This window comes from Helicoverpa zea, chromosome 6 (assembly GCF_022581195.2).
Source record: "Helicoverpa zea isolate HzStark_Cry1AcR chromosome 6, ilHelZeax1.1, whole genome shotgun sequence".
Taxonomy (NCBI): Eukaryota; Metazoa; Arthropoda; class Insecta; order Lepidoptera; family Noctuidae; genus Helicoverpa; species Helicoverpa zea.
The window spans coordinates 6,467,552-6,481,886 of record NC_061457.1 but is presented as its reverse complement, the minus strand read 5'-3'; the positions used below and the strand labels follow the sequence as shown (position 1 = coordinate 6,481,886).

The 14,335-nt window shown below is 37.5% G+C and overlaps 1 protein-coding gene across 1 annotated transcript; it reads right to left on the bottom strand.

Annotated features, from left to right (window-relative positions):
* Positions 1-1,272: 1,272 nt before the first annotated feature.
* On the bottom strand, positions 1,273-14,105 carry LOC124630937 (kinesin heavy chain). The gene is made up of 19 exons (XM_047164980.1): positions 13,767-14,105; positions 11,404-11,575; positions 11,182-11,325; positions 10,959-11,102; positions 10,759-10,883; positions 10,347-10,600; positions 10,048-10,156; positions 9,837-9,971; positions 9,300-9,472; positions 8,795-8,984; positions 8,306-8,596; positions 7,896-8,057; positions 7,317-7,483; positions 7,017-7,118; positions 4,500-4,617; positions 4,179-4,406; positions 3,947-4,061; positions 3,757-3,870; positions 1,273-3,667 (listed from the first exon to the last, which is right to left on the bottom strand). The coding sequence occupies exons 1-19, from the start codon at positions 13,911-13,913 to the stop codon at positions 3,657-3,659; spliced, it is 2,901 nt and encodes a 966-aa protein (XP_047020936.1). The 5' UTR covers positions 13,914-14,105; the 3' UTR covers positions 1,273-3,656.
* Positions 14,106-14,335: the final 230 nt, after the last annotated feature.

The window sequence follows — 14,335 nt, the reverse complement described above, 5'->3', positions numbered from 1 at the left end:
AGCGAGCGAGAATTTTTTCACTTACTTGGAGGATGTTAAAAGTGAAAAATAATCAAAATGATCAATTAAACAAAGCGAAGGCGACTTTTTTAGAAACTTTGCTTGTCATTATCATGATACAATGGAAGTTCCTTATCAAACGGGTGGGGTGTCCCGCGGCGCCCCTGAGACCGAGGCGCCCTGGTTATTCGCACACCTTGCACCATAGGTTAAGACGGCCCTGTAGGTAACTATTATGGTAATCTGTGATGTAGGATTTAAAATCAGGCAGCCGCCTTATTTTGCCGCCCGGGGCATGGGCCCCGGCTTGCCCCCCCCTAGATCCGGGGCTGCTCGAAGAACACGCGTGTTTATTCATTTTGCCGTCCAAATATAGCGTAGCCGGCCGCGTGCGTTCTCTTTGACGCGCCACCAAAAACCGACTGACGGTGGCTCGCGCTGCGAGTTGGCTCGCGCGGTACGCGTACCCCAAGAGTGAACGCGTAGCTGCAGGTATGGACTAGGCGTTCCGGATACGCGTAAACTGAGTACGCGTACCAGGGTACGCGCAATCCGTACGCACCTTTACATCTCTAGCGACGTTGAACGACTGGGCCCCGATTCTCCTAATTTTACTTAAGCGTCATACGATTCACGTTCGACTCGATTCGACTGAGATCCGATCCCGACTCGATTACGATTGAAGCGTATGTGGCATTCCGCTATTTTTTCTTTGAAATAAACTTTTTTATCCTTGTCTGCCATTCAATAATGAATCATTTTGTCTGCAAATGATTTACGATTGCAAAATGATTGTACAGCAAACTACCGTATGGACCAAAATCACCAAAATAGCAGACCAATCGCACACCAATCAAATGTCAATCGAATACGATTGGTCTTTTATTAGTAGCAGAATGCCCGATATGGTTAAAACTGCTATTGCGATCATATTGCGATTCGATTTCTACTCGATTTTGACATTATTAACTTAGGAGAATCGGGCCCCTGGCCGAACTTGCGTAGTGCGCACCAAAGACTACAATATACACTGTGCGCACGACTGCTCAACTGCTGACAAATCTGGTCAGAACACCCCACAACAGTTACATTTCACTGTTTCACTTCATGGCGAGTGGCGCTCGAGAGGAGGCATGAATGTCCATGAAGCTTCGATGCGCTTCGACTCTGCGCTAGTATATATCGACCCTTAGCGCCCCGACCGCGCAAAACTTTCCAAAAAATACCATCACACTGAATCATGAAAGGATTTCAGGTATCAATAAAAAACGCTTTAGCAAATAAATTCATGATTTTATTTTTAATAAATAAAAAAAATCAAGAAAACACTCTTTCTGAGAATTTCCCATATATTAAAATACATGATACAAAAGATGTCAATACAAACTAAATCACTTGGTGCAAAGGCAAGCCTGTCGGTTGGGGTTGCCCACCACCGGGCGCGTCTGCCTCCGGCGAGAGCTATCTATGCAACAGGCGAGTGGAAACCGAGGATAGCCTCTTCAACTACATTTTAACAAAACAACTATCATCTTAAAGATTAACAAAGATACAATGTGCTTTCCTCGTGGAATGCATCTTTGTAGGCATCTCTAATTTTGAATGTAAAATATATGTATTTGATCATGATTTTAAAATAATATAGAGGTAATAAAAAAAGCGCATTTATTACACTTCAAAAGTGAACAAAAACGAGTTAATTTAGTTTTATGTAATACAATAAATAAAAATATGATAAAAATTATGTATCTAAATTAAGTGTGAAATAATTTACTACATCTTTACATCTAACCGATATAAATGTATTGCAACACACTAAGGAGCTTTGGAACCATTGAGTAATTCGGGGCTTACATTAAATTTCAGCTGGTAAGTAATCTCGAACAATAAATCTAAAACTTGTGATTCATCTTTGGTTTTCTGGACATGTAGTCGGCTGTAGTTCCATAACTCCTCATAGTACGCAGCCTGAGCACAGGCCCTGCACTGCTTCCTCGCAGCAAGCCTATGCCGGACTGCGATCCGTCGTGATTAATTCATAAGTACTTATATAAGTTACAGATCTACTGCAAAGCTGATGTATCCTAAAGCAAATAGAGAACTTTATTAACCAATCAAACATGTTATACGCCGTTTCTATTTCAAGTTAATATTTTTCGAGTGAACTGATGTCAGACTATGATCCGAAGTGAAATATGCCATACATTTCATTAAAAATATACTTTCTTAATTGTTACAGACTATATTATAAGAGCCGATATTGTAACTTAGTGACTAAAATTACTACTGAGACAGTTACAAGAAAGACGCAATACAAAAGTAAAATATTTGCTAAAAAAACATCACAGCTCACAAGCTAACGTGAAGGTGACGCGCATAAGGAGGGACTAAGCGAAAGGTGCAATGAATGATAACCTACAATTATGCAACAACTATGTGTGTGTAAAATGTTTCAAGCAGTAACAAACGTACCGTTAGTTTAATATTTCAAGTCACTGGAGCTAAATGTGATTAGTTGAAAGAGATTTTCATATTCATACTTGAATATAAAAATCGCCCACTAAAATCGAATCGCGTATCAATCTGGCGCAGACCGTGCCTAGTGACAGTGAACTTGCTTGTTGCAGCAAGTCGTCCAGGCACATGCACGTGGAACCAATGCTAACTCACCGGGTATGAGCGGATACCTGAAGCTTTATGTATCTGAATTATTATGAATTTTCTCGTTATCACCCATGACACCTTGTGAACATATTTATACCAAAGGTTTTCGTTTCGTTAACTAAATAAATGCTCGCATGCCGGCATATCAACGCTTATCACAATATATAAAAATATATATTAAAGAAGCTTAAACTACAACTACACATTGAAGATGCACACTGCTCTGCATTTGCCACCACACGTGGAATTGATAACAACGCCGACAGTAACATACATATTAATATATTTTTTTTGCTTTTTTTATTTTTATTTTATTTGTGCGGCAGCATATGCAAGTCTGCAATTAATTCACAGCATATTCTTAAAGATAACGAGATATTGCATCTTGGAAATTGTTTTATACCCATATGAGAAAGAAATGAGAGCACTTATATCCCGTTTATTTCACACAATTGGTAACTGGCTCGGTATGTCTTTGTACTGAATGATTGCTCACGTCTCAGTTTGCTGCATTTCTTCCTCATGCAGATAAATAATCTCTAAGTTCATCAAACATTTTAATCGAGTTTAAGCATCCATAATGAGAAACTAAATTAATACTTTTTGTCATTTCATAAAAATATTATATCTGATTTAAAAATAGCAACATTAAAAGACCATTGAAGCTTCGGTCTGCTCAAACCGTAATACTTTTATTTAGAACTGGTATTATATCGAATTTATATGAAACCTGATATATTATATCGCAGAAAGCTATTAACTGTTCTAAATCCATGTGCACTTATAGACGTTAATATTAGGTAGCCCAAAACATTAAGCCTAAGAGAATACTACCAATATTTTTCTTTTTTTTTTGTTGCACTTATTATTAGGCTTTCCATAAACACATAGTTATAATAATGGTTATGATTTAAAATAATTATTTTCGTCGCCCCTGTAAGGTACATCTATGAAGTTTCATTTAAATTCTCTATGATGTAACTGCTATCTCTTCAACTCTCATCTGTAAAAAATAAGTAAATCCAAAATAAGCATCGAGACTTTCAAAATGGTATTTAAATAGACTCGTTAAGTTTAAAACGTGTAACTGACCTCGTGCGCCAACAATGATAGATTTTCGTTTGATATCTTGCGCGGGCGCCGGCCGCACCACGCCGGGAGCTCCGCCGCCCACGAGGTGCCCGCCACCAGCGCGGATGGGTTTCGCTGAAAAAGGACAATGTTTATTAGGTACATACGTTTTTCTTCAGAGACAATTTATTTCTCATTCTGTTCTGCTTACCAATTTGGGCTTGTGGGCCTCGCCGGGCGAGATTCTTCGCACGCACTGCTTCCTTAATTCTGTCAACTTCAAATTGATATCTCTTACGGTCACGCATAGCGCCGTCCTTTGCTTCCTGTCAACCACAAACAGAACGCACATAAGTCACACTGTAGATAACGCGAAGCAAGTAGATACATGTAGATAATCAAATATTTTTTTGTTATGTTCTAGTTATAATTATGTAATTTACCTTGAGTGCCGTCTCCAGCGCCTTGACGCGCTCCATGGTGGCTCGCAGACGCTTCTCAAGCTTGGGCACTTCGCAGCGCAGGTCTGCGTTGTCGCGCACGAGTTGCTTGTGCACCTTCGTCAACTGTTCCAAGTTGTTCTCCAAGAATGAGATCTTCTGCTTCTGAGCCAAAGAACCGCCCTCTTCTTCGGCACCTTCCTCCGAGTTGTTGGATTTCTTTATCCTTGCCTGCGCGAGAGGTAACAACAGCGTTACAATAGGTACGAACTTATCTGTATTCAAAATTATCTGTATTTTTGAGGTTAATAGTAATGTGCTCACCTGCAAGTCCTGTACAAACAGCTTGCGCAGATTATGCAGTGTCTGCAGCTCCTTGGCCACAGTGTCTTCCAATCCTTTAAGATCAGCGCGTGCTTGTTCACGCCGCTCCACGCTTTGACTGTTTATAACAACACGTATAATTAGTAAACTTAAAAACAATGGAACTTAATGATAGTTAATGGCCACCCCTTATTACCTGCGAACAGATGTGAGCTATCTAACTGCCAGCACGCACCCATCCATATACATCGCCGCTCCTTGTACTTAGGCCGTATGTTTTAGAAAATGCCAACCCTCGGCAGAATGAATATGAATGGGATACGTGCGGAATAAAATGATAACTCAAAAGTAAAAAGCGTAAGGCGTTACAAGACCTCGCACTACGTCTACATTGTACTTACATCAATCATAACAATGTGTAACACATAAACGTTTTATCGCTTCTTTCAAGCAATTTAATCTAGAAGAGTGTATTGAAGGAGGAATGTTCTAAATTGCATCGATTAAATTGCCAGACCAAAGGTACGCCTAGTGTGTTTAAGTTACATGCCAATCAAATACATGTCTCGATAACATTGTCCCAAAGATTGAGAGGAGTTTTGTTGCGGTATCTTAAACACAGAGGCGACAATCACTCTTCGGCAGTTCGAGTGCACACAGACTAGGGAAGTGACATGGACACTAGGAATCATTTAATGCGGTAAAATGCAATCAAATACTAGAGTAATGACAAACATAATAGTGGAATGAATTATGCTTCATGCAATATTACAATATTCGTTAAATGCGATTCAATACTGTGTGATATTAATTGAGGAATGCTAAAATGGTTCTTAACTGTAAATGCCTTAAAACAGACATGACAGTTATAAACAAAATTATTACTAAATGGTTCCATATCGCCTGTTATCTTACTTTAAATTACCTATCAATGTATCTATCATCTAAATCGTCTCTAATAACTTTGATTAAGTATAAGACCTTATATGGACAAACGGTGAGATGAACTCTATTGTACCGAAACACGATTATATCCATGCGAAGTTGGCTATAACGGTTCTCAAATTGTATAAAAAAATAGTTTGATAAAAATATTACTCGCCGACTCTCTATACAAACACTCAAGATTATTTACAGCTATATTTACATGAAAATATTGTTTTACTTTATTGTTTTAAATTGCTGCTTCGTATATTTGCGACTAATTTGTGCAAGCATCAACGTCAATTTATAATAGTTGATAATTTACGTATTACAGCAATACAAGCTGTTCTAACAAACGACTAGGGGTTAAGTAATTTAACGTTACGCTATCAATTGTAAATAAATCTAAGAACACATCGTTTTTAAAAACGAAATCCGTTATAAGGAATATTTGTCGCAGCTGTACAAATATCGGCTAGTAAACAACGCAGTAAGGCAGTGACATGAACAACATAAAAGGCGCAACCGTTCATATACGCTTTTATCGTCATATTAATATTAACAACCGGAATGATCACAACGCGATTTTAATGACGCAATGTAGTATAGAATATTGCTTCAGTTATTCTACTACAGTCTTCACAGTTTTTTTATGAAAAAGTTCATGCTAAGTAAATACGAACGGTAATAAGAACATGCTACAATATAGCAGAATACTACAACATTCAAATATTAAAATTATCTTACAAGCAAAATAATTAATATAAAGTCTATGATTGACTAGGCATTAAATGCTTTATCGACTGGTGTCATGATTAGTCATTAAAGCCAAGCGTTAAAAATGCTTAAAAAAATATGAACATACCGTTTTGAATATCAAAACAACAATAAAATCACAACTGGCTTACATCAAATTACGACTATATGACCGATTTAGGTATTTGTACTATTTGCTAAACTTGTGGAAATGTAAGCCAGTCGCGAGTCATGATAGCGTTGCTATTATTTAACCGAACAAATAAATGTATGGATCTCTCACACTCGTATTAAATAAACTGAGCTATAGTCATCACTTTGTTCAGCAATCTATTCATGGAATTTTACTATAATCTGAGCTGGTCTCATTTGACATATTTTCAATAAAATAACATGCCCACTAAAACCAATTCCGATTGGCTTAAACAATTATTGCTGAATTTAAAGGCACTGCAAAAAATATTGTCTGGTGTACAGAGATCCACATACATATCACAGAAAACATGTAACGAAGCTTAAACCAAAACAACAATTTGTGGATAACGATGGGTGAGTAGGATCATGGTGACAGATATTAGTAGATGCAGTTGGAGGGGGTGGATGTTGCAGGAGTGACGGGGACTTGAGGACTTGGGGATTGCCGAGAGCGACTTCTCCTCTTTGGCAGAAGCTTTTTCAATATCAAGGCCCATTCCATATGCAAATCCTAGTTTCTCCCTCTTCGGCGACATGATGTAGTCCCTAAAGTTATCGCTCTCGTCTTTCAGCACCATCTGCTGATTGACGACCTCTTTCTCGGCTTTATCGAGAATACGTCGCGGTGAACGTGACACTAACATGAGTTCCTTGAGCTTGGCAGACTTGTCGGCCTCCTCGCGCTTCAGCTTCTCGTAGTCGTCCTGGAGTTGCTGGCGAGCCAGCGTCAGTTCCTGGTACGTACTGTGGACAAATGAAAGCACGTTAATATTGTGTTTTTAATTCATTATGGTAGGGTTTTTGTTCTTTCCTGTACACTCTAAAATGTTAACTATAACTTAGTGGAAGATGGAATATTTTGGATGGAAAGATGGTGTCAATTGTCTGAAGTTATATTAAGACATATAGAAAGAGTGCTAGTATAGTAGTGGTGGTACTGACTCCTTGAGGTCCTGGTGGTGGCGCTGCAGCGCGGCGAGCTCGTCGCGCAGCGCGGCCAGCTGCGTGGCGTGCGCCGTGCGGAGCTGCTCCAGCTGCGCCTCCAGCGCGCTGCGCACCTGCGAGTCCGCGCGCTGCTCCGCCGCCGCCAGCTGCACGCGCTCCGCCGCCTGCACACGATCATCATACATTAACTAACGTTCAAAATATTCTGCCGTATCTGTTGTTTTGTTTATTAGAGACTGGAATTGGACATTGCTTGCATAGGGTTTATGTGAAAATTCTATCTATAGTAGGCAAGACAACTGATAGAATATTGAGAACGGCGGTATATCTTATCCGGTTGACTAGTCCCTATTCGACATGTAAAGTAGGGCTTGAAATCATTTGAGCTTGCAGGTTTTCCCAATCATTTATACTATTACAATCTTTTAACATTTCATACATTAACTTCACTCTACAAATGGTTAAATGAACCTGATATATGTTCCTCAAAATTCAGCAATTGACTATCGACAAGCCTTCATTTGCGAATAAAATCTTCTTGCTGCAATATTCCTGCCTACATAGAATTTAACTGACCTGCAGTCGAGCACACTCCTCGCGCAGAGCATCGGCAGCCTCCTCGAGCTGTCGCTTCTTGTTCTCGGCCTCGCGCATGGACTCGGCCAGCGACGCGCAGCGCGCCTCGTGCTGAGAGATCAGCAGCCGGCACTCGCCCAGCGAGCGCTCATACTCCTCAATCTGTACAACAAACGCCATATTTAGAAGCTTCGATGGTAATAGTTACTTTCTTCAGTTCCTCCAATACGCGTGGAACTTCTTCTTGCACTCAAAGTTAAAGCCAATGTTTCTTCCTAAACATCTGATAGTGAAGGTCTCTTAAAGTCAGTCAGGGATGAACCATAATAAAAATAATACACAGATAGAGAAAAAAGTAAAGATAATTTGATGACAAAATTAAATTATCAACTTATAAATTGAATACACACCTTCTGGTTAGCGTCAATATTAGCGGACTCGAGCGAGTGGCATCTCTGCACTATATTCTTGACCTCGCTCTTCATCTTGCTAATATGGAGCCGTGCCACAGTGAACTCTTCCTCAAGCTTGCCAACAGTGTCGACGTTCAGTTTGAAGTCCAGTTCGGAGCCCCCGACGGCGGCGCCAATCTCGGCAAGGTCTCTCAAGAGGTTGGTCAGCAGTTCAGCAATGCGTTTGCGCTGGTGAGCTGACAAGTCGCGAAGTTGCTGGAGTTCGGATGTTGCACTGGCCAAGGCACTCTGATGACAAAATAATAGATTGTTGTCGTTTAACGAATAAGTAACTTTGAAAGCAACTTCCACATTTTAAACTAGACTAAAATACTAGTCCGGTATGTTTACGTATCCAATATTTCTTGCTTATCTAAGACGTACCACTAACTCTTTCATTCATTCTATTTCAGCTGAAAAAATAGCTAAGTATACAAAACCACATACCTGCTTGGTCTGCAACTCCTCAGAGAGCTGGTCACACTCGCGGCTCTTGCTGTCGACCTCCTGCGACTTCTGGTCGTAGTTGACGGCGAGCTCCTCGAGCGCCTGCAGCACCTCCTTGACCTCCTCCTTAGCGGCCTCGTTCTCTTGCTGGATGCGGTTCATGTCGCCTTGCAGAGCCTCGTAGTCGCGTCTGATAGGAATATTTCATATTCATATATTTATTTATAGGCCATAATGTTATAATAGGTGTTGAAGAAACTTAAAGCTAGGTATGGTTATAGTTTTTCTGTTTGGATACAGCAAAAGGAGTATTCAGAGTGGTCTAAATAGTTAAAAAACAATGTTCTAACATATAACAGACCAATATTATGTGCGAATTTTGACGAAAGTAAAGTAGGTTTTACATCTGTTTCTTTGTAATACAGGTGCCAGAATCAGTTTCCCCTTGATGCGAGTGAAGCCACAGGCGGAAGCTAGAATGTATAAAACTTTACAAATGACTAACCTGGTGCAGGCAATGAGTTCCTCCTGCTCCATCATCTGGTCCTTGAGTTTCTCCACCAGCTGCGAGTGCTGGTTGATCTCCTCGTCTTTGTCGTCCAGCTGTTGGTACAGGGCCTCCAGTTTGCCTTGCATTGCCGCATCTTCCACGGCACTGGATACCGCAACCGGTACCGGCTAAAAAAGACAAATTGTTTCATCCCCAACTCATAAAAAAACGCGTCTTTTAAGAAAATACAATCATTAGGTTTTGATGTTGATAAGGCATTTACGCCTGACCTTTTTGAAGGACGTCACGAATAAGGTCAACATTCTAAGTATGTCCTTCTACTGCTACATACATGCGTTTATAGAACCTCGTTAAACATTACGTTTATCAAAACAGCATAAGCCATTTCAAGGTCTTGTATAACTGTTTATAACAAAGGAATGTTCTACCAGTTACAATAGTTGTTGTTAATTGTACTCCATTCATCTGTATTACATGGATTCTTATGAACATCCCATACTGATATGGTTCATTGAATGAATCATTACATACCGCCGCAGGTGGTTTCTCTTCAATGAATGACGTAACGGGAGTGACGGCTTCGATTTCTTGCAGGTTGACTTGTTCTTCGATGCGCACGGTCTCGCCAGAACGCCAGCGGTTCAACTCTGCCTCCAGTTTTTCGACCTGATAAAATAATTATGTAATGAAATAATGTTGCCCTCTAGAGGTAGAACTATGTAATGTATGAGAAAATCCTGACCTTGCCCTTCAGCCTGGCCACCTTCTCCTTTTCTCTCTCGTAACGACGCTTCCATTCCTCAGCAGTAAGCTCCTCGTTGACGCAGACAACGTTCTTGACAGTCTTGGCTCTACAAAAGTATTACATGTCAAAGCAAACATAAAATTATGGAGGAAAATAAATATAAATGAATCAAAAATTGTGTCCTTAGTGATGACTGTCTTTTGCATTGATGACGCATGTTTGCACAGTCATTAATTACATTTGTTTCATTCTAATCACTGATGCAGCTAAAACTTTATAACAAACAATACACATACCTTTTACCAAAGTCAAGTGTACTTTTGGTCTCGCTCTCGTTGAACGACGCGGGGGAACAACAGATGACGATAGTGGTCCTAGCGTTACCACCGAGAGACTCTTGTAAGATACGCGTCAGTTTAGAGTCTCTGTACGGAATATGTGATTTGTTTCCATCAGCCAATGCAGAAATTACATTACCCAACGCCGACAGTGATTTGTTAATGTTTTTAGCTTCATCAAGGACTGTACCTTCAGCACCAGTTTTAGAAACCTGTTAAAACATTTTTCTTGATAGGTGATTCTGGTTTATTGGATTTATCATAATTATAACACTCGTAGAATACAAATTATGTTATAAATGCGCGTTAACTAGTGAAGGTTGAAATATCAACATAATAAGTCACAAAACAGAATTGCAATAAAAGTTACCTTTTCAGAACCAGCCAAGTCCACCAGATATAACTTGCCCGAAAGTTTCTTTTGATTTTCGAGGTTCTCTTGTTTTACATTTATGAGGAAGACAGAATGAGATCTAGATGAATGTTCATTCATGTCTGAAGTAAAAATTGTTGGTTAGTAAGTGAACATAACACAACTATTTTGTATTTTCATATGTATTTAGTACTTACTTGTGACTGCAATGTGTCGATTTGATTTGCCCTCCTCAATAACTTCAAACACTTCCTCAGGACTTGACACAAATCTTTCTGTAGCACCTTTGACAAATGGGACTCTGTTTTTGTCTTCATGAACACTGAGGTTCACTTTTGAAACTGTAAAAGACAATTTGATCTGTTAGATATCTTAAAAACTAGAAAGGAATTCATTTAAATTAAATATTGTGTCTCTTACCATCTAACAAATCCCTGATCTTGTCCATGTAAATTTCAAAGTATGACACTTTAATGTGAAATTCCAAGTTCTCTTCCATGGCATAAATATGATTGAATATATCATTTACTATCCGTGGAATTATACCCTGTTTCCCTGGATCCCCTAAAATACGAAAATATTTCATTAGAGATGATAATAAGGTGTATTTTACAAGGTTATAACCTAATTCACTAGACATACCTATGACACCTTCCATAGTATGCGTTTTTCCTGAACTGGTCTGTCCATATGCAAAAATAGTGCCGTTGTAACCAGCCAGCACATCAGACACGATACTCTTGGCAGCTTCATTGTAGACCTTCTCTTGGGTTGCATTTGGTTTGAATACTTTGTCAAACAAGTATACTTTACCCTAAAAATATTTTTATTGCAAATAAGTGACATACATAGCATAATAATTATAAATGAAATAAAATGTTGAAAATTAAGAATGAATTGAATACGCAATTCAGACATACTATTATGAAAGTTTCATTCTAAATAACTCTTGTGTAGAATGCAAGACATTGTAAAGAGTATTTATTGCCCATAAGTATATGATATAATGTTCAAATGTTTTATGTCAGTAGAAAAGAATATTACCTCTTGTTTGTTACTTGAAAACTAACTCTTTTCAATACTGATTGTATATTATATAGTAGTATATAAAACTAGATTCATAACTGCATATTACTGTTGCATGATTGATATAGTTCAAATTGTTAGTGTATTAGTCATTTCTTAGATGAATCTCTCTTACAATGTTTAAAGTTAAAACATTTCAACACATATGTTAACACATAATATTTTTGTTTTAAAATGCATTCCATATGATACACCAAACAAGGCAGTTCATGAAAATAATCATCTTTATTGCAACATTCATTAATTATGAAGGCCAAAGGCTTTCACAAAAAAAAATATACCAAGATTGTATCATGTTTCATTATCAGAATCATTTCCTGCATCAAAATACTGAGACATAAGTTTTATTTAATGAAAGTTTAAATATAAAGTCAAAAAAATCTAAAAATACAGTAAATAATAAGTTTATAAGCCTTATATGGTAGCAGCTTAGCTCTATAATAGTATTAATCAAGTTCTGGTTTGTATAAATACTTGACTCATTGTCTGAAATTAGGTGTTAAACAGGCACTTCCCTTCCAAGGCTAATTTACTGGATACTTATGTGGGCTTTCTGACAAAATGGATCTCTAGTCTGTGCCATGTTGCTTTTAGGTTATTGACTTCAGATTGATTTTTTTAATATATTGCTCAGACTTAAGATACTAAATATTATAATGTAAAACCAAATCACTGGTTGATTAAATTATTATCAATTAATTTTGTATTACTGTTATTTCACATGTTTGACTAAGGAGTTCAATGTATTGGTAGGCAGTATTATTAACAGTTTATTTATAGAAACCTCATTTCAAAATGTTTCCTGTACAGTCTAAACTAGTCTGAAGCTAAAACATACTGTAGATAGACTGTTCATACATCCCAAGATGAATCAGGTCAACATACATAAGTATCTGACATCATCACCTAGACAGTCAATAAACTTTACTCTGCAGCATTTCAGGAACTTAATGAGACCCAATTTATATACTCTACATCAAATTATATCAATAATATTTACACTATAATAAGTTTTTATGTAAAAATAGATCAGAATGTGATATGACCGCTTATCAATATCAAAAGATAAATTGTATATTTTTTTGCACAAATGCAATGCCTACGAAAAGGTAGATCGGTACCCCCTTATTTAATAGTTATTTCTTAATTCATGGGTATTATGCTTTTTTAGCCTAAAAACTGAAAGTAAATCCATATGCATCATATATATATATGCATCACATACGCTGGATGTGATATCCAATATCCCAATCTAATTAATAGTTCTAATTGCAGAGTCTACAGGATGCAATAAATTATGTAATAATTATAGGGTCAGTAAGGCCAACATCTTGATATATTTAGCACTGTATCTTTTAGTCATTACAAGAAGTTGATATTTTCTGTGCTAATTAATTATTAGGATCTGGTAAATAATTATCGATCATAAAACAATCAACACATTTTTAAAAATAAAATTGCACTATTTGTAGTTCTATTTTATAAATCCTAAAGATACATAAGAAAACTTAGAATAATTTTAGTATTCCTTAAATACAAAATGAGGGTAATATAAGAATTAAAAAGAAAGCAGTTAATTTAACGAAAAATACGATCCATATTGAGTGCTATGCACTGAAATATTTTCAACCAATAAATACAGTACAATTAATGCTAAAATCGTGGTATACCAACTCAGGTCAAGGTCGAGGAGGTATTTGTATTGATTTTCGACAAAACAAAGACGTTTGTAGTTAGACAGAGATTATTCGGTAAGATTCTTTAAATTTAAACGATCATAATCATAACCATCGAAGCGGAATGAAAAAGAAAGGCCATTTCGTAGCAGGTGAACAACTCGTAATGTATTAGTCATCATGATCTAATTTAGGGCGATGATAGGGGAAAGCAATCCTGCAACCAAAATCAATTCAACTTACCCCTATAGAAATGCAATTGTCATCGGGTCCTGAAGGGAATTTCACAATAAATTTTGATCCAGCTTTTTCTTCAGAGTCATTCAGTGGCCGAAATCGGCAAACCACTCTGATGCTGTCTTCAGCAGCAATCTCGCGATCAGCTGCCATTTTCAAAAAATAAAATAGCTTACACTACACTCCGTCTAAGCAATTAAAAAATAAAACGATTTGGGAACATAAAACCGTGCATGAAGAACTACAAAGTTAAAATTTTGTCACTGAAAAATCTTCATGACAGCAATATCAAAATGTCGGCCATATTCTTCGAAGAAGAAAGGCCAGAAGTGTCTCATTGGCTGAACGATCGACAAGCAACCAACATAATGAACAAAATCGATTTGTAACCACATTGCGTTCATAACATATGATTTGTTCATTTTTAAAACTCTTATAACTTCAAGGATTCATTTTATAAGTGCATATGTTCAAATGTAAATCATTTGCATGTACAATATATCTATGATAACATTATTTTACAGTTATCACCTATATTTTCCGTATATAAAAACAAAATAATGACAAAAAATAAA

Bases quoted from the DNA above. Each gene is read 5' to 3' on its own strand.
- LOC124630937 (XM_047164980.1), bottom strand. From the start codon at position 13,913: ATGGCAGCTGATCGCGAGATTGCTGCTGAAGACAGCATCAGAGTGGTT. The intron at 9,473-9,836 runs GTATGTAATGAT...TGTCTTTTTTAG, and splicing joins AAGAGAAACCACCTGCGGCG to CCGGTACCGGTTGCGGTATC. The intron at 3,871-3,946 runs GTAAGCAGAACA...GTCCTTTTTCAG, and splicing joins AGGCCCACAAGCCCAAATTG to CGAAACCCATCCGCGCTGGT.